The 21,630-nt window shown below is 45.9% G+C and overlaps 1 protein-coding gene across 1 annotated transcript in view; it reads left to right on the top strand.

Moving 5' to 3' along the window:
• The window catches only part of LRRC56 (leucine rich repeat containing 56), a 59,510-nt gene extending 46,116 nt beyond the window's left edge, over positions 1-13,394 (top strand). The window contains exons 8-14 of the mRNA XM_036383162.2: positions 2,127-2,304; positions 4,404-4,607; positions 5,925-5,989; positions 7,101-7,231; positions 7,935-8,098; positions 10,445-10,805; positions 11,524-13,394. Of these exons, the coding sequence (XP_036239055.1) occupies positions 2,127-2,304; positions 4,404-4,607; positions 5,925-5,989; positions 7,101-7,231; positions 7,935-8,098; positions 10,445-10,805; positions 11,524-11,716 (1,296 nt within the window). The 3' untranslated portion in view covers positions 11,717-13,394. The remainder of the gene's footprint in view (positions 1-2,126; positions 2,305-4,403; positions 4,608-5,924; positions 5,990-7,100; positions 7,232-7,934; positions 8,099-10,444; positions 10,806-11,523) is intronic.
• Positions 13,395-21,630: the final 8,236 nt, after the last annotated feature.

Raw genomic sequence — 21,630 nt, 5'->3', positions numbered from 1 at the left:
GCATGTTGTCTCATAATGGAAGTACAAACAGCAGTGGTATGTGGTGGGGTGCCCTCCTGCTCTTCTCCATGCATAATGGCTGTCTCTACTCCTGTGCAAGTAGGTGCTAAGATCTGATCAGTGAGAGATGCTTCTACCTGAGTTACAGTGCAAACCTTATGCCAAAGTCAATGATACAGATATATTTAACAGTAAATGTGAGGTAGAGAAATAAAAAGAAATGGAAAAGAGAGGAGAGAGAAGAATATTGTCACCACCCATGGATCCAGTGGCATCCCTGTTGATCATTCTTCAGCCTGGACTTCTTGGTGGTAGGGTCCCAACATCATTCAAAACTTTTCATTCTTTTCCCATTTTAGCAAACAAAGGAATTAAGCATTAATTGGCTGCATGGTTCCCTTATGCTATTGGGTAAATTATTATCTCTTGTGTCTAGTGCTAATTAGTCTACATGCTTAGTCTTTCTTTTCTTTTGAGCCAATGATCGCAAGATTCCCCTGTCAAAATTACCTTTTACCACAGTTCCTCAGTGGGAACTGATTTTAGCAGAGTTGCTGGTTTGCCTTTCCTTGTGGCCTGTAAATTCTGCATTTTTTTGTTTCCATTATCAGTGATACATTATTCCCAGCTTTGTTAGCCTTCCCCTAAGTGTGAGATAACACCCAGACAATAGCACCACCTTTATCTTAGCTACAGTCCAAGTTCCAGGTATCCACAGAGGAATATCTGGGGGGGCTTCAAGTGGTCATTGGTGGTCACAGATGTGAATTTGTCCAGGGAATCAGCACAAAGGTGTATTTCACACTGAGCTGTGGCAGAGGCAGGCTGTGAGTTCGCTGTAGTCTCCCACCCAGTCTCTGTGTTGGGAAGATGCTTTGCTCTCAGGTGGTTACAAAGTGGGGCCTGCCCTTCATTGCTGAGAGCTTCTCCATGGACTTTGTTGCTTTCTTGATTTCAGTGGATGTTTGCATTTTTTTTAGTGTATAGGAAAGCCATTTAGAAAAGAGTATATGTGGGCTTACTTTGGTGTCCCCTTGATGGCCAACTCTAATTCCTCAAGCTCCTTCTTGTAGTCTGGCCCTTGCTAAAGGTCTGTAAAAGCTCTCCTATTTATTTACTTTTAATCTACAGAATGGTCCAGCTAAATTTACTGCTCTTTCTTCAGATGGCCTGTTTGCTCCCTGTAATTTGATTTTCAGATGAGCTCATCTTCCCCTGTTATCTAAACCAAGAGCAACAACTTGATGATAAATTCTGCAGCCTCTGTAGCTGAAATGTAGCATGAGCGTAACATGATTCTTCTCTCCAACAGAACATGGCTGGGAATTGGCTGTAGCTGAGAATGGTTGACTCAATTTCTAAATTAAGATTAAAGACTTAGTTTGCGAAAATTAGTGTCTGCCTCTTAACAACAACTAACACATTTTATTTGGTGAGTTCCCTCTGCCAACATCAGTGCTGCATCATGCAGAGAGAGGGAGCATCCAAGCAACCAAACCCCACAGAAAGGTTTCTGTTTATGACCACTTTGTACTGAATGAGGACTTGGCTTTGAAGAGGTTTCTAATACTTCATGCATTATCCTGAAAAGCATAAGATCTGTCTGGGTGAAGCAATTGATTGGTGGGTAGCTGTCCATTTATATTTTGCCACTATCAATGCACTCTTGCCTTATACTTTTTTTACTGTGTGCCTAAAACCACAATCCATGGAAATGCTCTTTCTTTCTCCATCAGCAGGTGTAGCAACACTCATAACATGTTTTCAAGCCTTTCTATCACCTGAGTATTGAGGCAAACACCAGAGAATCACAAAAGCAGGGAGACAGATTAACTGAATACTGAGGGAGCCCTGGCTTTCCATGGGCATCAGTGGCCTTTTTGCTTTTGCACGTTACACGTGATATAACAAAGACAAATGGTAAATCGTCAGTGGGTAAACAACAAAGGAGCCTTTCGGTGAAGGCCGTGTCTTTGCAGTCCTCTGGACATTTTCATGATCAATTCAAGTAGAAATTATGTGAGGAGCATTTCAGATTGTATGGCAGTCATAGAAATTGAACAGTATTGAGTTACTGGAAGTCCACGGACTGTTAAATAAACTGACCACTTTCTCAATTTCTCCAGGACCCAGACTATAATTACAGAGCAGAAGTAAAAAAACTCATTCCCCACTTGAAGTATTTGGATGGGATACCAGCAAGCCAGACTACTCTCCTTCCTTCCAAGAAGGTGCATGAAGATTCTCTAATCATCAAGGAATCCATCAAGGAAGGTGGTTTAGCAAAAGACATTTCATGGTTAGGTATGACAGATTTCTTGTTGGGGTTCATTTTTCAAGTTATGATATGTAAAAAAAGAAAGATGAAGAGCAAGGCAACCTCTTTAAAGTCAATCTTTACTTACAGTGAAGGGACAAAGGATCTTGTTTTCTTCACCTGGGAAGTAAGAAAGCTGGAATTCAGCAGAAAACAGCGCAGATTTAAATGGAAGTTGTCCTAAACTGGGCATCAAGGTCAAAAATGCAGACAACTTCTAGAACATCAAGCAAATACAGCAGTAGCTGGGAGTCTGTACTTAGGGCTTGTTCTGCATGATGGGAAGAAACAAAGCTTGGAAAGGAATGTTTCAACAACAGCTGTTCACAGCTCTTTCCATGGTAACAGTCAATCCCATGCAGCATGGATGTGGTAGGATTTCCTATTCCAGTTTAATAATAGGAAAGGCAATGTGGTTACCACCCTTCAGTGGTAGCAACATCCGAGAAAGATTGCATGGTCTTGTAAGAAATCTGTTCCACTTTCTTTGCTATTAGATTAAGTTCATTACATTCATTAGTAGAGAATAAATGGTTTGAAAGTAAATCTGTTGTCCCCTTGCCTGCAGCCTTGGTAATAGTTCAGATGTCCATGCTTTTACGTGTCATGCTACATGCACTTTATCACATACTATTAAATATTGCAAAGTATTTCCTATAACTGCTCATGTTGCTTCCCATTAGTGTGGGCAATGCAGTTGTCTTCCCAGCCCCCTCCCCAGGTTGTGGTTTGCCTGCCAACTGCGCTCCATTAAAAATTTAGTTTGTTTTGGAATAAGTACATACATTTGTCATTTATTGAATCCCTATGGGTCCAAATCATTAGTTGTAATAGTAGTCATGGTAGGGAAAAAATCCATTAAAATTTGATCCTTCAGTGATTGTGCTTTGGCAACATCACCTGAGGTTCAGAAAACTAGTTAACAAAGTTTGCTGACAGAAGCAGTAGGGGCAGAGCACAAAATTGTGAATTCATCTAATTCCCTGGTGTAACCAGGCTTATATTCTTGCTGGCAGCTCTAAACCAGTAAGTTCATACAGTCAGGTTCAGACATCCCAGTACATTTTTCTTTCCAGTAGCAATGTTGATTTGGGTACTTTCACATGGAGTGTATTTCATGGGTTCATATTAACAGCTGTGCCCAATATGTATTAAAGGTCCCTACCACTCAACTCTTAAGGAAATGGCCATATCATCACAGAGCTGATGCCTCACTTTGGAGCTGGTAGATGCTCAGCACTTTAAAAAGCACATTATTCATCTGGGCACTGGAATGAAATTCTCTCTCCCATGGGTTGTTGGCTGCATATGCTGCCCTTAGAGCTGTGCTGTGCTCCTAGGACAGGCAGCAGTTAGGCAGGTAAGAGGACAAGGCTCTGTCTGCCTTTGCTAGTTTTTGTATAATCCTTCCTGTCCTGTAGCATTACAAAAACAATTTTCACCCTTCTTTCTGTGGTAGAGAGCTATCTGTCTCTGAGGCAGTACTGGAAAAATCTATCACTGCCATTCTCAGATTTTTGTAACTCCTGGTACAGTTTCTCCTGTTTGACTGGTGGCTCTGGTAAGGTGTCCATCACCATCTGCATTGTGCCAGGGCATTTAAGCAATGTATTTAAGGACTGGGGCCTAGGCTGTGCAAGTCTGGAATGGTTCCCCTGTGAGCAGGTGAGCAGCAAATGAGAGGCAGCTTACAGTTAGCCTGGGCATGCAGGCAGGGAAAGTGGCAGAGCCCTGGATGTGTCCAGCCTCCCCTGTGGGGCAGCCAGAGGTGGGTGGTGAGCACAGAGCAGTTCCTGACCCATAACCCCAGCAGTCTGTCTCTGGTGCCCAGAAGCAGAAGAAAAGTGGGAAGGGATATCAGTTTAGTTAGGGATCCCCAGATTCTGCCATGACTGTGCAGCACTGGAAGACCTCCTCCCCTAGGCTGGATCCATTCCAGCATGTTTCTTGTAGCTGCAGTTACATATTTTTCTGTCCTCTATAGCTCCAGGTGTGCAGCAGCATTTGCCATATTGGCAAGGTACAGTGATGGTGTGGTTTGAAGCCTTGCATAACTGTGCTTACACTAATGAAATCTCTCTTCTAGGTCCGTATCTTGGGGAAGTAGCAAAGCAGTCTGAATGCAGCCCAAAACCCCCAACAACTTCCAGACCTGGAAATGCAGAGTGTTCTGCTAATGCAGGGACTTCTAGTGATGCCAGCCTCTTGGGCGGTGGCTGTCCTCTTCCAGATCCCACTGTTTTTCCTGATAAGCTGTTCACAAAAGATGGCTCCAGTGATTTGACACATGGTAATGTATGTTTTTTTAATCCTGTTCTTTCCCACACCTCCACCTCCTTCTGAATGTTATTACTGATGAAAGCCAGGGTGCTTTGAATACCACCCACCCATGCTACTGCTAATCAGGTTTAAAATATGTTGTCTTCCACGAGAGAGACTCACCTGCTCTAGCATAGGCTTTCCTTTATTTCCCCCTGCAGCAGAAGGTGAGAGTCACCTGCACTGCCCATCCTCAGCCCCCTGCGCCCATGTGCTGCTGTCCCTTTTCACAACCCCATACTGCAGTGCTGCTCCCCTTTCAGACCTCTTTGCAGCTGTCCTGCTTGAGCAACACCAGGCCACGTCCTGTTCAGCCATGGGAGTGTGGTCCAAGGCAGTCCTCCAGAGAGGTGTGGTGATGCACATTCCCTCCCCCCTGCATCGTGGGCTCAGACTGTGTGTACTGCAGTCTCATACTGCAGCAGCATCGCTGCTGGCAATGAACACTTGGATCTGGATTTCCAGAGGTTGGTCCTTCAGCAAGAGGAGTCAGTTCCTTGGCTTCACATCCTGATCTACAAGCTAGCCCAAAACATGGGTCTGCCACTGCCCTTCTTGCCCTAGACACTTGGAATTACCACCCATCCTTCCCTGACTCCTGGAAACACCGTGATGGTGTAACTCCACCAGCCCACAGATGCAGATTAGATGGCATTTGTTTCCAGGCATTGTGGGCTGCTTTTCTCAGATGCCAGTCTCTCCTCAGTTCCCTGCCTATGGGTAGGACTCAGGATGGTGGATTAGATGAAGCAATGCAGAGTCAACAGCTGAGTGCACATTTGGAAATGTACATGGAAACTAAGTACAGCTTGTCAGGGAATGAGACTGTAATTTTACACACACTTTTAGGCAGCTAACACAACTGATAGAGACAGTTTCACCCAATGTTCACTGCTTCTTCTGACCCTTTGTTGCTTTATCTCTTTTTAACCTGATTTTAATCAACATCCAGCTGAAAAATAATCCAGCAGAACAAGCAAAAAAGACCCCCTAAAATCTTTTTTTTTTTAAATCTGAATTTGTTCCCTGATCTGACTGACTATGTATCCACACAAATATTTGCACCAGCACAACTAAGGAGGCAGGGCAGGGTCAGAAGAAGACAGATTCTGGTGGAAGCAGAGAAACTGCCTCTTAACAGCAGTCAGGCCATGCCAGCTGATACTGGGAACCTACATCATGAATATTACAACTTCCGTCTATGGGAAATTATATTAACTGACTTCAATGACAGCACTGTTTGTTAAATGCTGGAGTAAAATGTTTTCTCTTTGCTTGTTTTTCTTAGGACTCCGTCAGGTTATATGTGGGAACCCTGCCAAGGCCCTCCATATGAGGAGACAAAAGCTAGGTGTATGTTTTTCTTGTAAACTTCATATTCCTGAATGGTGACCCCCACAACACCTGGGATAAACTGAACTCCCACTGTGGCTTGTAGCAGCTCACTCTGTTCTGTAGCCCAAGAACCCCCAAGATGCAGTTGCCTTGAGGAGGACAGAGGGTCCCCTGCATGATGTTGCATGTGCCCATGTCTTAGCAGCAGTGGACCATCAGCTGAAAGGGAGCAGTGAAAATCACGTATCAGCTGCTGGGGGCAGACTTCCCATCCTCCTGCAATGAGCAAAGTACAAGGCAGGCTTGCAAAACTTGATAGTATTTCTACAACAGCTATTAAGAAAAAGACTTTTTTCAGCAGTGTTTCTTTGATGTTGGTGTAAACAGCCAGCTTGCTAATGCTGCAAGGTCATTCCTATTGACTAAACAAACACAAAGCCAAAGTTTGTTCCTCTTGGCAGTGGGGTGGTGCCCCTGCCCTGTGGGTCAGCCTGCTCATTTTGGCTGTAATTCAGTGAGAGGATACCCATGTGTGTAAAGGGGAGCAGCCTGGCTTATCATGGTCAGCTTTTGTTGGCCCTGAGGTTCAAAACAGCACAGCTACACATGAGTAGATTTAAACAGGCTGGGGTAAATCAGGGAGATGCACAGGACACAGACTTAATCCTCACAACAGATGTTAAAGAACTGCAGGGGAAAGATAGGTACTGCCCATGTCTTTCTGCTACCACAGCCTCAGCATAGGAAGCTTTTCTGAAACAAATTTGAACATTATAGTGAATTATTATGTGCTAAGAACTGGGATGTGGAATTGAACTGTGGTCATATACTGAGTGATGCAGTTTCTGTGGTACTGGTCTTAATATGCTTATAAGTATAGGTGCTATAGGCTTATATCCAGTGAAATATAAATCAACAATTTTGTCACTGCTACCCTGGGTTCCTCAAGCTGTAATAGTACATGACTGGGAAGTGAGACTTCTTAAAACTGAGGAGATAGAAAATGATGAGGGATGATCTAAAAACTCAGAAACAGCAGTGGGCTTTGATGTATGCTGAAATCCACATCTAGAAACTGAGCTGGGAAGTGTTCCCATGGATATCTAGATAACTTGTGCCATTTCCACAGCCACCTGCCGTGAGCCCATTGAAACTGTCTGGTCTGACGACAGAAAACCTTTGTGGCTCTGGAGGAGGAAGAGATCTGCACCAGGAAAAGGTGTCCTCTGACCTGGGAGCATGGACGGAGCAGCACAAGGGGTGAGACCGCCGGGGAAATCTTGCCATGCCATAAACTCTGCATTCATTTTCTGCTGCAAAAGTAAGATCAGCGCTTTGGCCACCTGCTGGTGGTTTCGAGGGATAATCTCGGCCCCTGCCTTCCTGTCCCTGCTTTGCGCGGCAGTCCTCCTGCCTGGAGCATCTGCGGGATGGCAAGGAAGAAGAATCCTCTTCCTTCTCTCTGGAGCACAGGCAGGATGGGCTCACTTCCTTAGCAAGAGCAAAGAAATGACTTCTCATAACTGGTGAGTTGCTCTTGGCCCTGACAGTGCCTAGTAAAAGAGCTGAAATGGGATCAGCTTTTCTGCGAGCACCACATTGACCTAAGCAAACAAAAGGGTGAAAGACAAATACCACCTTGCTGAGATCTCATAGATCTCACAGACAGGTAATGGTAATTTTGGAAGTAAAAATGGTTTTATTTCTCTGAGCTTACTTCGCTGGGTAGTATTTTAAATCTGCCCCGCTTCACCTGATTAACTTTAAGATGCTTGAGATAATCAGACACAGGCATCTTAGATGGCTGATCCAATTAAAATGAGTTTTCATATCTCCTGGAAGGTGTGAAGTAACAGTGGGTAACTAAATCCACTGCAGGGTGTTTGCCTGAGTGGCTGCATTTGACCAGCTGCATAAACACACTCAAAAGCTAATTAAAGGTGTGATACTTGATGTTGTCCAGGTGCCTGCAAACAGGTCAGCAAGAACAAGCCAGCCAAGCACTGAAGGTGAATAAAGGTGAAGACTGGAGCCTGACTGACAGCTTAGGAAATGAGTTGAGGGAGGCCTGTGATGAGGACCTCATTGAAAGGATGTCACTTGACTCTTCTTCCCACTCCTCCTCAGGTACTGGACCTAAACCCCTGAGGGAGGGTTGGCCTTGGGCCAAACACGTGCTCTTTGTAGATAGGTGCATGGGTAATCCAGTGTTTTATGGGATCTGGCATCTGTGCTCCAGGGCAGCAACTGGAAAATGCCATTGCAGGGCCAGACCCTAAGCAATCCATTCCAGTTTTTAAGCAGGACATTGTGGCCAGCTGTGTTGACCATCAGTTGATATATTTCAGCATGCATATGTAGAATTAAGAGGAGCAAAGGTGATCTCACACTAGCTTAGCATCAAGTGTAGTAGAAGGACAGGTCTCTGTCTTTTACCTTGTGTCATTAATTTATGACAGTGCCAGGTGAGTCTAAAATAATGTCATTCCTACTGAGCTGTATTTGAACCCAGTTGGCACTGATGTAAATAATGGCTGAGCTAGTGATTAAGGTTTATCTGAACAACTGGGAATTCTGGAAAGATATGCAACCAAAAGGATGCATTCAGTAAAAGGCTTAAAAATGGAACATGCTCTTCTACTCAGGAATAAAGCCAAAGGCTTCTCTGAAATTGCATTTACGTGAATAAAAGCAGAATTCCCACTCTTCACTACTTGTTGAATATTGTCTTTAAGAATATTAAAAACATTAATAATGGTTATTCCAAACACATATCAAATAGAGGACCATATATAATTACAACTTCAATCTTTTTTCTGTTGTTAATCTAAACAACTCCTTTTTCCTCAATAAGTAAAAGCATGTGAGTTTTCATTTTACACTTCTTTCAAGGGTAAAAATGGATCTACTAAAATTTAGAAAAATATAATATATTTTGAAAAAAACGTGGAAATATCATTAAATTATTCAAAGCCTCTATGTGTATTAACAGTACTTAAACAATATCTCCCTAACAAGAATAAAAGCTGTTTGGAAAAATCTAAAGGAGTGGCCTATTGTCCAGTACCCACAGAAGTCTTAGATTATGATCTTATGATCTCTTTAGATTTAATCTGATCTTTTTCAGATTTTATATGATTTCTTTACACTGAGTATGATGGTCTCATCATCCTTCTAGATTGACAGGACAATGTCACAAACATCCCACAGTGTACCAGTGTCATGCCCTATAGCACTGTGAAAGTGAATGGTTGGGATGGGTCTGTCCATCTTCTAACTAAATCTGCAGGATGATGATGGAGTAGTTTGAAATCTAGAATTGTCTGAGGTGGTGGGGGGACTGACCAGGATCCTAATGACACTCAGAAGTGTGTCCAGTCCAGTGTGAGTTTCTCACAGAAGAACTTGTTGCTGGAAGCAATCCTTCTGACCAGAAAAGGACAAGTCATCTGAGCAAAGCCACTCTTACATAAAAATGTTTGCAGCATCAGATCCATATAAACTGCATTTTTTGGAAGGCGTTGAATGTTATTTCAGGCTCTTGAGTCAGACATACCAGTCTCTCAGAGTGGCTCTACTTGAAAACAAAGATGAAGTTTAGACATTTTAAAAGTATATCATATGATACAAACTGTTCCATGAAAACTTTTTATCAGCTTTACCTAGGCAGTAAAATACATCCCCATCAACTGGGAGCCACAGAGATGAACTTTCTGGGCCTGGTGGCACATTCTTTAGATTATGTGCCTGGCCTGGACCCTGCACATCAGGCACTTAGGTACAGTTAGGTTCTTTTAATAGACAAGAGCAATTGGATCCCTGCTATTTATAGAATGGTTGGTTCTTTCAATAGACAAGAGCAATCAGATCCCTGCTATATTTAGAATGGTTCTAAGCATGTGTGCATACTGGTTATATTTATAAGTCAGCAACAAGTTTTTTCTTCTCTGTGTGTTGCACATATTGCATGGAGAGAATGACATGGCTGAAACACAAACAGCCAGAAAGTAGCCCTGCATGCAGTGCAATATTTTCCCCAGCAGTCAGGCACTTATTATGAGATTCCATGATCTCAGCCTCTGATTTAAAAAGTGGATCCACTCATCTGTGATTATTCCTCTGCCTTGCACTTCAGATCACTGGAAGGAGCCCTAAGGTATTTAGAATAAGTCAGTGCAGACACTGGCAGGGAATGATGCAGGTGTGATCCTGCCTGAGAACAGGAGGGCAGGTGAACTCGTGGGTGCCCTGTGAGCTCTGCCTGCGAGCTGTTCCTTACTTGGCACGTCACCAGCAGCGCGGGCAGGGAGGCTGACAGTGAACCAAACCAACTGTCAGAGGAAGAAATTCAACATGGACACATCTGCCCACCCAGCTCCATCACACAGCATCTCCAAAACTTTTCCCTCCCTGGGTTAGTCATGTAGCAGTCAGATGAACTGGTAAATCTCTGTGCTTTTCACTCTGTTTCAGGTTCATCACAGGCTCAGGAGGGTGCAGTGTTCTCCAACACAAAACGTTATCTGATTCCATCCCCTCCAAAAAACCCTTCACCTGCCTCTGCAGTGGATGTTGCAGCAAGACCCTGGAAAACAAGGAATCATAGGGGCATAAAAATACCCAGCCAAGAGGAGGACAGACAGTGTACACAGAAATGCCAGTCAAAGGCTCATCAAGAGAATTCAGCCCAGCCTCTGGACAAAGAACCTGCTTTCCTGGGCCTGCACAGCATGATGGCTGCCTCTGGATCCCAAGGGCAGTGCCAGCCTGTGGGCTGCACCAGCCAGCCAAGGCCCATTCCAGGACCAGCAGCTGTTGGGTCACCAAGGATCAGGTATGTGCACTGGAATGCATCTGGGGAAGGGACTTCATGGCAGGAAAAGTCAGATTTCTCTATTGTATCTGGGGCTCCTGCTTCTTCTGTAAAATTAATTCCTTTTACTTGTGCTGACAGTTACCTTTGACTGTCTGAAGCTAATTAAACGTTTTCCCATGTTCCTTATAGCTTGAGTATTGTAAATTTTGTATTTTCTTTAATAATAGCCCAGAATTTTGCTGTTTCTTACTGCTCCATCCTCATGTTCCCCACCCAGAGCCATTGCTGTGTCTGTTGCAAAGATCTTGTGGCACTTGTTCAAAAGTCTCCTCCAGTACACTCCAGGAAGGGTTCCTGACATCCCACTTGGGTTTTTTCCCTGACACAAGTTCATATTAGAATGAGCTCTGGAAAATAAAGTAGGCATTAAAGAAGTGTCACATGTACCAAAACATGTTTATTTCTGAACCTGTTTGCTGTAAATTTAGCATCCTGTTGTTGCTTCTTTGAAGAAATACAACAGAGGGCTTGTGACATAACAGCTTGGGTTTGAACTGATGTAGTCACTTTGGAGTCAGCAAAGGCAGAGAGCATGTGCCTTGTGTGGGAAGCTCATGTGCCTGGGGCTGCTCCCAGGCCCGGCAGCTTTTGGTTCAGTTTTCAGAGCTGCTGAGGAGAATGCAGATATTCAAATCCAGAGTGCAGTCTCACTACAGAGTTTCCCTCTTTTCCTCAGGCCCATCATGGATGAGAGCCCTTCTAAAGAGATCAACCACCAGCATCCAGCTGCCTGCTCATCCACAAAAGCCTTGCAGAGGTTCAGGCCAATGAATTCCGTTTGGCCCCTGACTGCCAGGTCCATTCTGCAGTCATTGCCACACAAATCCAGTGCCACAAAAACATCTCAGAACAGAAGTCCTCAGTCCTAGAAGGTACCCAGTTGCCAGCATGTGTTGGAGCCATGTACACGGTGCAGCCATGAAGGATCAATGCTATCTTGCAGCTTCTTCTGCAAGCTAAACACAGAGCAGTTCAAACAATTAATGTGATTTGCCTCAATTCAGGATACAGCTGGTCCACAAATATTTTAAGAGCAACCACTGATCAACCAATGAGCTAATGAATGTCTTATTACAGAAAAATGTGGTTATTTTTGCAACCTATACACACTAAAACAGAACAAATCCTATCATACTTCCTCTCATCCACACCACACCCAGCTCTGTGAGTCAGGCAGGGACACCAAACAGAGCAGAGCATGGAGCCTGCTGTTTGTGGAGAGGGCTGGAGGAGGTGACCTACCAGCAGCCAGCAGTGTGCCTTTTGCAGTCCTGGATGGTAAACATGTGAGGGCCAAAACCAAGGGCTTGAGAGGAAGTGTTGACCAGAGCAGGCTCTGAGGGAAGGGTGTGTTGCCTGAGGAAAAGCTCAGAAAGGCTGGATGATTTGAGAGTTTATGCCCCCACAAGAGCTCACCCTACTCACAGGCATTGGAGGTTCTTGTAGGATGCATTGCTATGGGAGCAAATGCTGAACAAATGGCTTATCCCAATATTAACATGTTTGTTTGCTCCATAGCTACCTGGAAGGATTTGTCTCACTTCCTCTGAATAGTCATTGCATTCCAGAACTTCTCTAGCAGAGCTGACTTCTGTCACCAGGTGTCAGAGCACCCTCTGCATGTGCCTTTCACCTCCATCCCATTTCTAGCACTCTCAGATCAAAGAGACTTTCCAATTTATTATAATTGGATAATTTTAAGTGATGATGCAGCAAAGCAGGGAAGTAAGGGAATAATCTCGTTTTTTTTCAATAGGGCATTTGCTCCATGTTCAGGTAAGATCCAAAACATCTGTTTCAGTGACTGCAGTCTGTGAGATGCTGTTCCAAATTACTGTCTTTCAACTTTATTGATGTTGCAGTCTGAAACCAAGCATCATCACATTTCTTCCAGTTTAAATTACTATGTTAGATTACATTTTTTAAATCAGTTTATAAAACAGTAATTACACAATGAGTTAATGAATTGGTTTATGCTTCCTTTCTGCTGGCCATCTTAACTTAGAGAAGCAGAATAGACAAAACCCTAAAACTTCCTTTTTGTCATGGTGCTCCTTGCACCATTTTATCTTACAAAACAGTCTGGAGCTTGAAGTGAGTTTGCCCAGTTTTGGTGTGTCCTAGCAGAAATCATCTATCAAAAATCATTTAAAACTATGTGGTAAGTGATTTTATGCAACACTATGGATGCAGGCAGGATTTCACCCAGCAACAGTGCCTGTGCCCTTAAATAGGCTCCTAAATATGACTTTTTGCCTGTGTCACTGACAATACCATCACACACAAAAAGAAAGCTGGCCTTGTAAAAGAAGGAAGACACTGACAGCACTGACCCTTCTCTATATCCAGGGTCCTAACAGGGAGTGATGGGTAGAACTGTCTTCTCCAGATATTCAGTCTCCTTCTCAATTGATATCTTTCATTTCAAAGGGGTGGAGGGGAAAAAAATTCAGTGGGTGTGTAAACTGGGTCTGGACATGAGCATCTGCAGAGACAAAACTCTTGGTACAGATCTGGAAAGTCTCTCAAAAGCATCTGTGGTCTCATCTCTCAGCAAACTCCACGTGGCTCTGTATGTGCACAGAGCAAGAAGCTTCTCTGAGCTGGCAGAGAGGATGTGGAGAAATGCTCAGAAAAAAACAGCTCTGCCCTAGTGTGGGAAATCAGTGCCTGAGGGCTTCATCAAAACCATTTAACTCAGAGTTTCCTGTTGTACCCTCACATCAGACATCCCAGTGGTGATTCTCAGAGCTGCAGGCTGTGTGTGACCTCCAGAACAGCCACCCCACCCCTCATTAGACAGCTCTGCCCCACTGGTGGCCTAACCAAGGCACTCACATGCTGCATAGTGGTGTGGTATGCTCACAGGGGCAGGAGGAGGTGTCCAGTGTGCCTGTTGGTCACTGCATCAGCTGCTGGCCCATCCGTCACCCCCTCAGGTGCCTATCAGCAGGGACAGACACATGCAGCAGGCTGGGTGCCACCTGCTCTGGTGTCTGTGGGGATCTAGTCCAGAACTGAGTGGCCAGCCTGTCATGCATGGAACAGCAGAGAAGCTTGCTAAGAGAACAAGTTAGTGATCACAGCCCAGGCTGATGGGGAAGAAGGGCTGGTAGCCTCCTCTCTTCTCTCTGCCAATAGTTGCTGCACCTCATTTCCCAGGGCTGCCATGCTGTTGTCTGTTGCAGTTTCCAGGCCAAGGAAGATAAGCAGGGCCATTGCTGTCTGGACAACTATAACATATCCACAGGGAAAATTATTGCCCTGGCTTAGCCTTTGCTTGTTCATCTTCCACCTTTTCATCTAGAAAATGGAAAAGCCAGCCAGGTCTTTAATAGGCTAATTAGGATATGTAAGGCATGATAGGCTATTTGTGAATTCAGCTCTCTTAGCCCAAAAGGGAAAAGGGGGAGTTTCATTGTATGGGCTTTTTGTCACCATTTCCTCTGTTAAAATCACACATTGGTCCCTTGAATATAGACAAAGTCCTTTAATGAATGAGCTTATTCCCATCCCTGCCTCTGCAGACTCTAAGTGTTTGTCTGAGTAGGATCTTTGCTTCCAGTTGGATGTGACCAGTTTCAGATGTACATTACCAGAGTCCATCCCCTCATTCTTGTAATGGGCCAGGAGCTGCTGATGCCTTTAAGTATCACTGCTTTAATGGGATTTGCTGCTGGCTGCCAAATTGATATCTAGTGTGTAAGCTGGAGAGAGGGGCGAGAACTGCTCCCTCACCTATTAATAAATCAGCACTGCAGGGAAGACTTTTCTGCTGGGAGCCAAGTCTCATCAGTACACGCTGCTAAGGGAGGGGGTGGTAACATGAGAACAGCTGCCCTGCAGGGAGCTGGGCTCAGAACAAAGGGATTTGGCCCAAAGTGACAATGCTGCAGCATTAGCAGAAGCATGATCCATCCAGGAGGCCTCTCAGCATCACTTAGCTGGTGTCCCACGACCAGCCCTGCTGGAGTGACTGCTGCTGCCCTGCATACTGAAACGCTCCACTCAGACAGAACTTAAAAAAAAACATGGGAGAAAGATGTAGGGAGCTCTTAGCCAGTTATTAGAGTGACTAAGAATCATCCCTTCCCCTGAAAGGAGCGTGTCTGGGACAGCATCCCACCCAGACAAATGGGCCCTGACAAGCAAAGGTGGCTCCTGCTCAGCCTTGGATTGGGTTCTGCACCTCCCAGCTCTGCAGAGCCCAGCCCATTGTGGACACCTTGGCACCCCATTTAGGAAGAACAGGCCAAAGGAGATGCTCAGCCTGTCCAGGGTCCCCATGGCAGCTGTGGGCACAGCCCCAGGGCTCATGGCTGTTGTGCTTGTTGCCAAGGCCATTACTCTCATTGAAGGCCTGGGATTGCTTTGCACTTGGAACAAATTAATCTTCATTAAAGGATGAATAGAAGATATTTTCTTTGGCTGTCAAGGAGGAGAAAACACAGGAAATATTCAGGAAGGAAAATGCCATACGTGTCCCTTCAAATACACACAAATGGCAGGCCAACTCAGGATCATTTCCTACACGGTTCCTTGGCTTGTTCAGAGCCTGACAGGCTTGTCTCCTTGCCATGGGCAGTATCTGCACCCACAGTGGAACACAGGTGCTTCTGGGGTATGATGAGTCAGATGGCTCATGCTCCATAGTGTCAGTCTCTGCACTGATCAAACAGGGTTTGTGATGATGGCTTAGATGTCTGCTTGGTACCCTCTGTTACCAGGTGAGATGAATCCTGCCCTGCACTGGCTTTGTCATTACACCAGAGAATCCTGGCCCTGTTTTTATTGTTTTGTTCCTCTAAAATTACCTCAGGAGATACTGGAAATGTCCTGGCTGAGACAAAGGGTCAGCCTTAGAGAGTGGAGACAGCATGTGAGCACTGGGGCAGCAAAGTGCGTATGGCTCTTTGAGCCAGTCTGGGAAGCTTTTGTACCTTCCAGAGAGGCACATGGGGCCAGGACAGATGCAGGACACCAAGGAGGGCTTGTCCTGGACTGAATTCAAGGTGCCAGAGCAGACCCTGAGCTGGTGGAGAGCTGGCCTGGTGCAGGTGCATCTGGGAGGGCTGGTCTGGTGCCCTGTCCCCAGGAGAGGGGGAGGTCTCTCCTCAAAGAGAAGGATTATGGCTGCACTTTTGGAAACCAGTTCAGCCAGCTGGGAGGTGACCCAGGTGATGGAGATCCTACCCTGGAGGTCTCTTGCTGTCACCAGAAATAAAACAACCTTTCAATGACAGCCTTGATCCAGCCTTAGGGGCACTGCAGTAATTTCTAATCTCTGCCCTGGTTTCCTACAGCCCAAGGAGAAACTATGTGATATGGGAGGAGGTGTGGCATGGTTTTACACAGGCAACAAGTGCAGGGGCTCACTCTCACCCATCCCTCAACAAGGGGCTCCTCTCCACACTGCCTTCATTAGTCTCATGGCTGTGCATCCCCAAGTGGAGTTCAGAGTGATTGTGCTAAAATTAAGGTAGTAATTGAGATAATTTTTTAAGCTGCCAGGAGACAACGAGCTTGCAACAGAATCCTCCTGCATGGCACAGCGTAAAGCAGAAAAAGAAAACATCGGATTACTGGATGGAGAGTTGTAGTGTCATTTATAGATATAAAACCTGTGCCTGAGGAACGGAGCGAGTGCAAATGCAGGCAGGCAGGCGCCGCTTTTGCTGGGTTTGGCCAGCCGGAGGAATGCCTCGTAAGGGACGCTAGAGGGAAGAAGAGAGTCTCACAAGTGCAACTTCCAAAAGCAAAGAGACTCGAAAACCAAACCCAAGCAGCTCCAGGTCGTTCAGGAGGCATTTGGCACTCAGTGGGCTCAACATTTTCTTTTTACCTATCCAGCATCCAGTATGCTGGCCTCGTGTGGTGCCCCAAATGCACTATGCTGGTAGTGGCTTGCTGTATCACACACCACTTCGATGTAAGCCTGCAATGCCCACAAAGTGTGGTGGAGAACATCCCAGACCCACTGTGGCACTGGAAAGCTGAGGTGCTTTTGGGGTGTTATAGGGCACGTCCATATAATAATGCTGTGTGCAGCCCCAGCATGTCTTAAAGATATCATTATCACAGCCTGTAGCTATGAGCTGCAAACAGGCTCAGCAGGGATCTTGGCCCTCTTCCTGATGTCAGGATAGCACTGGGAGACCCTGGCAGGTCACAGGGGCTGGTGCCAAGGCCTCAACATCTGCCACCACCCAGCCCATGTAATTTCTATCCCAGCCCTTTCCCCAAGTGGAAACTGTCAAAAATCAACGCCCACATTCCCCCTGCTGTTTTGTGGGCAGGGTCAGGCCCTTCTTCCCCAACAGAGAGCACCAGCCCAGTTTCTTCTCCATCCCTGGGCCACTTTGCTGCTGCAGGCTCCTGTCACCTGCATCATCCACACCCCTGGGGACACTTAGAGCCATGACAGGGACCTGAAAGTGAGTACCACAGCAGCTGCTCTCTCCTCTGCAGTCCAACCCATCAGCCCTGGCTGTGCTGCCTGCAGGGACAGTGCTGAGCTGTGCTGACCCAGGGTACAGCAAACACGGCTCTACCTTCTGCCATGTGAGGGACACACAGAGATGTCGGGTTCAGGGCAGAAAGAAGGGGTGGGGGGAAGCAGTGGAAGCCTTTGGGAGGTGTGTCCCAGCAGGAAGGCACTTGGTGAGCAGAGGGGGAAGCATGCTCCAGCGGGCAGCACAAGGGAGATGGACACACCAGCAGCTGGGGTCGGGTTGGGAGCACCAACAGTCCTGTCACAGCAGGAGAGGCTTGTTCTGCTGCATCAGAGGTGGAGGCAGTGCCCAGGCTGGGCTGAGGGATCCCCCTCCAGCCCACTCAGGAGTGGAGGGATTAGAGTAGATCATGCTGTGCCCAGACCACCCAAATGACTGCTATGTCTTAACCAGGGCAAGTAAGCACCTTTCAGGGTCAGGGTATGGACCTGTCAGCCCTTACCAGAAAAATGCTGCACACCAGGAACAACAGTCAGGATCAGGACAGGTCATCTTGCCCAGGAGAAGGGGATTTCCTGGGATTAGTCACCAAATCTTCCCTCTTCAGGAGCTCAGCCCCAAAAGCTGCTAGGTTCCTCCAAGGAATGTTTCCTGCTACCTCCCCAGGTGGGGCTTCAGTGATAGCAAGGGATTAAAAATATTTAGAGGTCTTGTTGGGTCAAAGCAACAAACACTTTTTTTTCCCTGGATGATCACTAACAAAATTAGTTTTTAAGTAGGGGGAAAAAAAATCTCAAACCCTATATTTTCCCTGATTTCTCCTATCCCTTTTATCTAGTGTCAGTTTTGTTGGTTTTGAAGAAGAAAAAGAGAGGCATTACTTTTCCCTTTCACCTGCTGTTGCCCTATCCTGATTTTTTTTTTGTTTTTTGGGGGGTTTTTTGGGGTTTTTTTTGGTTTTTTTTTTTTTTTTTTTAAATTATGAACAGTCCAGGGGAAGCAGGAATCCAAACACAAACCTGTGGAGTAGATTAGTGGCATGTAAAAACAAATGAGAGGCCTTTGCTGCTGTGGGAAAAGCAATTACCTTAAGATCAAGCAACTTTGCAAGTGATGTACAGAAGAAAGGAAAGAGATCAACGGGGCTGGCATTTGGGAAGGTAGCCAAAAATGCAAGAGGCAGATTGTATGTGTGCAGCTCTGTGTGTGTGTGTGGATGGCTCTGGCATCACTGTCACCCTGCCCTGAGACAAAGGCAGAGGGCATGGGAGTTCAAATGAGAGCTGCAGGATTAGTTTGGGATGCAGGAGTGTTGCAGGCAGAATGGAAGTTTCGGGCAAGGTTTGTCCTGGAGACCCCCCCATTGAGCCACAAGGGTCAAAAAGGATCCCCTTGATTTCTAAATTCCTTCTCAGAGAGGAGTCTGGATCCAACCCTTGGTCAATGGTTTCTGCCTAAAAAATTATATAGGTGTAATTGAGCCTTTATACAACTTTGTGCTACAGAATTAAGGATGGCTAACCAAATATATTTATATGAATGAAATAAGTGATTTATTTCAATTGATGATTATAATGATTGGACTAAAAAAACTTTAATCAGAATTGTTTACTACACAATAGTTTTAACTACTAGTATAGTGCACCATTTTTTATAAATATTGAAGCAATTAAATTAAAGTTGGCAAAATAATTATCAAGTAGAGATTGATGTTACCCATTTCAATGACCATGGGCAAATCTCTTTTGCTCAGCATTGAGAGGTATCTCCATTCAAGAGTGGGATCTGCACACAGACCCAAAAAGGGGGGTATTAGAGGACCCTGCCATCAAAAAGCAGGATTGGGTTTTTGTAGTATGATGTGATTGACTGTCAGCCATATGTTTGTAGGTCCCCTGTGACAGCAGTGCAGCCTTTAGCTCAGCACCATTAGATAAGTCATCAGTACTAGCACTTGTTGGTTTCTTTATCAGAAGCTTTGTCTGCCACCTCCTCACCAGTGCCAGTTTCTGTCAGGAAACATTGTTCTTCACATGCTCAGAATGTTTAACTTTGGGCTTGATGAGTCAGCCTCCTCTCAGCATTCTTCTGCACCAAAGCAGCCTGACCCTTCCTACTCCATTTGCCACTGATAGCCTGATAACTTCTGCAAATAGGGTAAAGTCTGAGCTGTTTTACCCCCACCTAGGCAGAGCATCCTGCTACCAGGAGGGCTTAGCCCCCAAGACCCTGATGGGGTCTGTAGCTCAGCCACTGCCAATTCAGAGTGAGTGTGGAGATAGCAATGAGCTGCAAACACACTCCTCCTGCATTTGCAGCTCTTGGCAGGCTTTTTGTCTCCTCCTGGATGCTGGAGCCAGCACAGTCTCCCAGTGAGTCTCTGGCACAAGGACTGTGAGAATCCTTTCATTCTAGATCACAGAATGGTTTGTGTTGGAAGGAACTTTAAGGATCACCTAATTCCAACCCCATGCTGTGGGCAGGGATGCCCCAAGCTGTGTCCTACCCCAAGGCACATTCCCCATCTGCCCTATCATAGTCCTTCCCTGCTCCAGGTCACTGCAGAGAGGAGATGAGGCCCAAGCACTCTGCAAATCTCAGCATTTCTGTTTCCCTCTGTTCTGGGGTGTCAGTGCAGTGGGGAGCATCTCCATGTTCAGTTGTGTGGTGGGGTCACCCCAAACACCAGCAGTCACCCCACACATGTCTCAAGCAGCATTTCAACCTCATGAGGAAGGCAGCAGAAGCCCTTCTGGCAGGCCCAGTGGTTTTAAAGCAGCAGGGCAGATTTCCGGCTGCTGCAAACGGGTGCTGCCTCCCTGATTTTCACCCAGGCTAGCTTGCTTATATGTGCTAGCTGCAGAGCTGGTCCTTCAATCTCCAAGCACAGTGCCTGTCTTGGCCAGGATCCCGGGGTGCTGGCAGGGTTTGGCTGGTTTATTTAACGGGTGCTGGGGCTGTTGTCTGTCACATGCAATTCACTCCTGTTCTGGATCACAGAGTTTGAACCATCTCCTGTTTCCAATGCTTCTGTCACAGCTTTGTTTGCAGTAGCAGTGCCATTCAGCAGCTGCCTGTGCTGCATGGCCAAGTGGGCTACCAGAGCCTGAAGGCATCTCCCAGGCTCCCATGAGACCAGCAGGTGCTCAGCACCCATCTGTATCTGTCCTGCTGACCTCTGGGAGGCACTGCTCCAAGCTCCTGGCTTAGGTCTGGGAGTGATGGTGTTCTTTGGTCCTGACACATCAGCCCAGTGTGTCCAGGGTTCCCTGTCTCCTGCTCAGACGTATATTGGTGCTTTTCACTGGAGCCACAAGCTCTTCACAATGGGATCAGGTTGGCTTGGGATGAGAGACCCAGGGATGAGCTAGAGTTCACCAAGGTGAGCAGGTGCCAATTCACCTGCTCTGAGTAAATTAATGATGCTGCCAGGGAGAAGGCAGTAGTAGATAAAAAATATAGCTGAAAAGCAGGAGAGAGGTGAGTAGAAGAGAATGTAAAAATCTCTCTGTTGGAGTATATTCTAACCCCTTAACCTTTTGTCCCAGGTCCTGCATCATTTCCAGTTATAGCCAGTAGCAGATGCTCAGGGAAAAGCCATCAGAGCATAGGAACAAATAGGACAAGTTAACATCTCTTCCTCATCTTGCCTCACCTCTGTGGCTACATGCCTGTTGCACAGGACAAGTAAACATCAAAATGGGCCCAAAATGCTCTCTGGCTCTCAGGAAAATCTGTAGCTCAGTGGCTGTGAATTTCATCAGTGAACTTAAATCTTTGCATTTAATACACAATAGATATGGTCAGATTTTTCTCCATTAAGTCTCCCAAGCTTTTTGCAGGGGTGGCATCCCCTCGACACTCCTTGTCCCCATACTGGGATGCAGCTGGTGCAACTGCCAATGGCTCCACATTTCCAAGGATTTATTTCTATTTTTCTTTCTAATATTGAAAGCCCAGAATACCAACTGCTATGAGGGGATACAATGTTTATTTTGCAAGTGGAGTAGAATTTAAGAGAGACTGTCATTGCTACTTATTCACAGGCTGTTACCCGAATTTCTCTACTCTCCCTCATGCTGCTGCATGTCACCTCTTCCTTGCTCCACGAATTTCCAGGAGCAGGCTCTCCCATGCAGGGCTTGTCTCTGAGGGCTCCCTCTTTGGTTTACTGGGGTACTTTGTGCTCCAGCATTATCACTTGCTGTGCATGGCCCTGCATCCTTCAAATTACAGAGCGAGCAATAGGATTGTGCATGGAGAAGATACCGGGGGAGCATGCCAGGCTCCATCCCTCTGTAACACCCTGGCCACTGTCATCCTCTCCGCAG

The sequence above is a fragment of the Molothrus ater genome, chromosome 6 (genome assembly GCF_012460135.2).
Source record: "Molothrus ater isolate BHLD 08-10-18 breed brown headed cowbird chromosome 6, BPBGC_Mater_1.1, whole genome shotgun sequence".
In the NCBI taxonomy this organism is placed as follows: domain Eukaryota; kingdom Metazoa; phylum Chordata; class Aves; order Passeriformes; family Icteridae; genus Molothrus; species Molothrus ater.
Note: the sequence above shows the minus strand (reverse complement) of the source record. Positions and strands in the feature narration are given on the sequence as shown.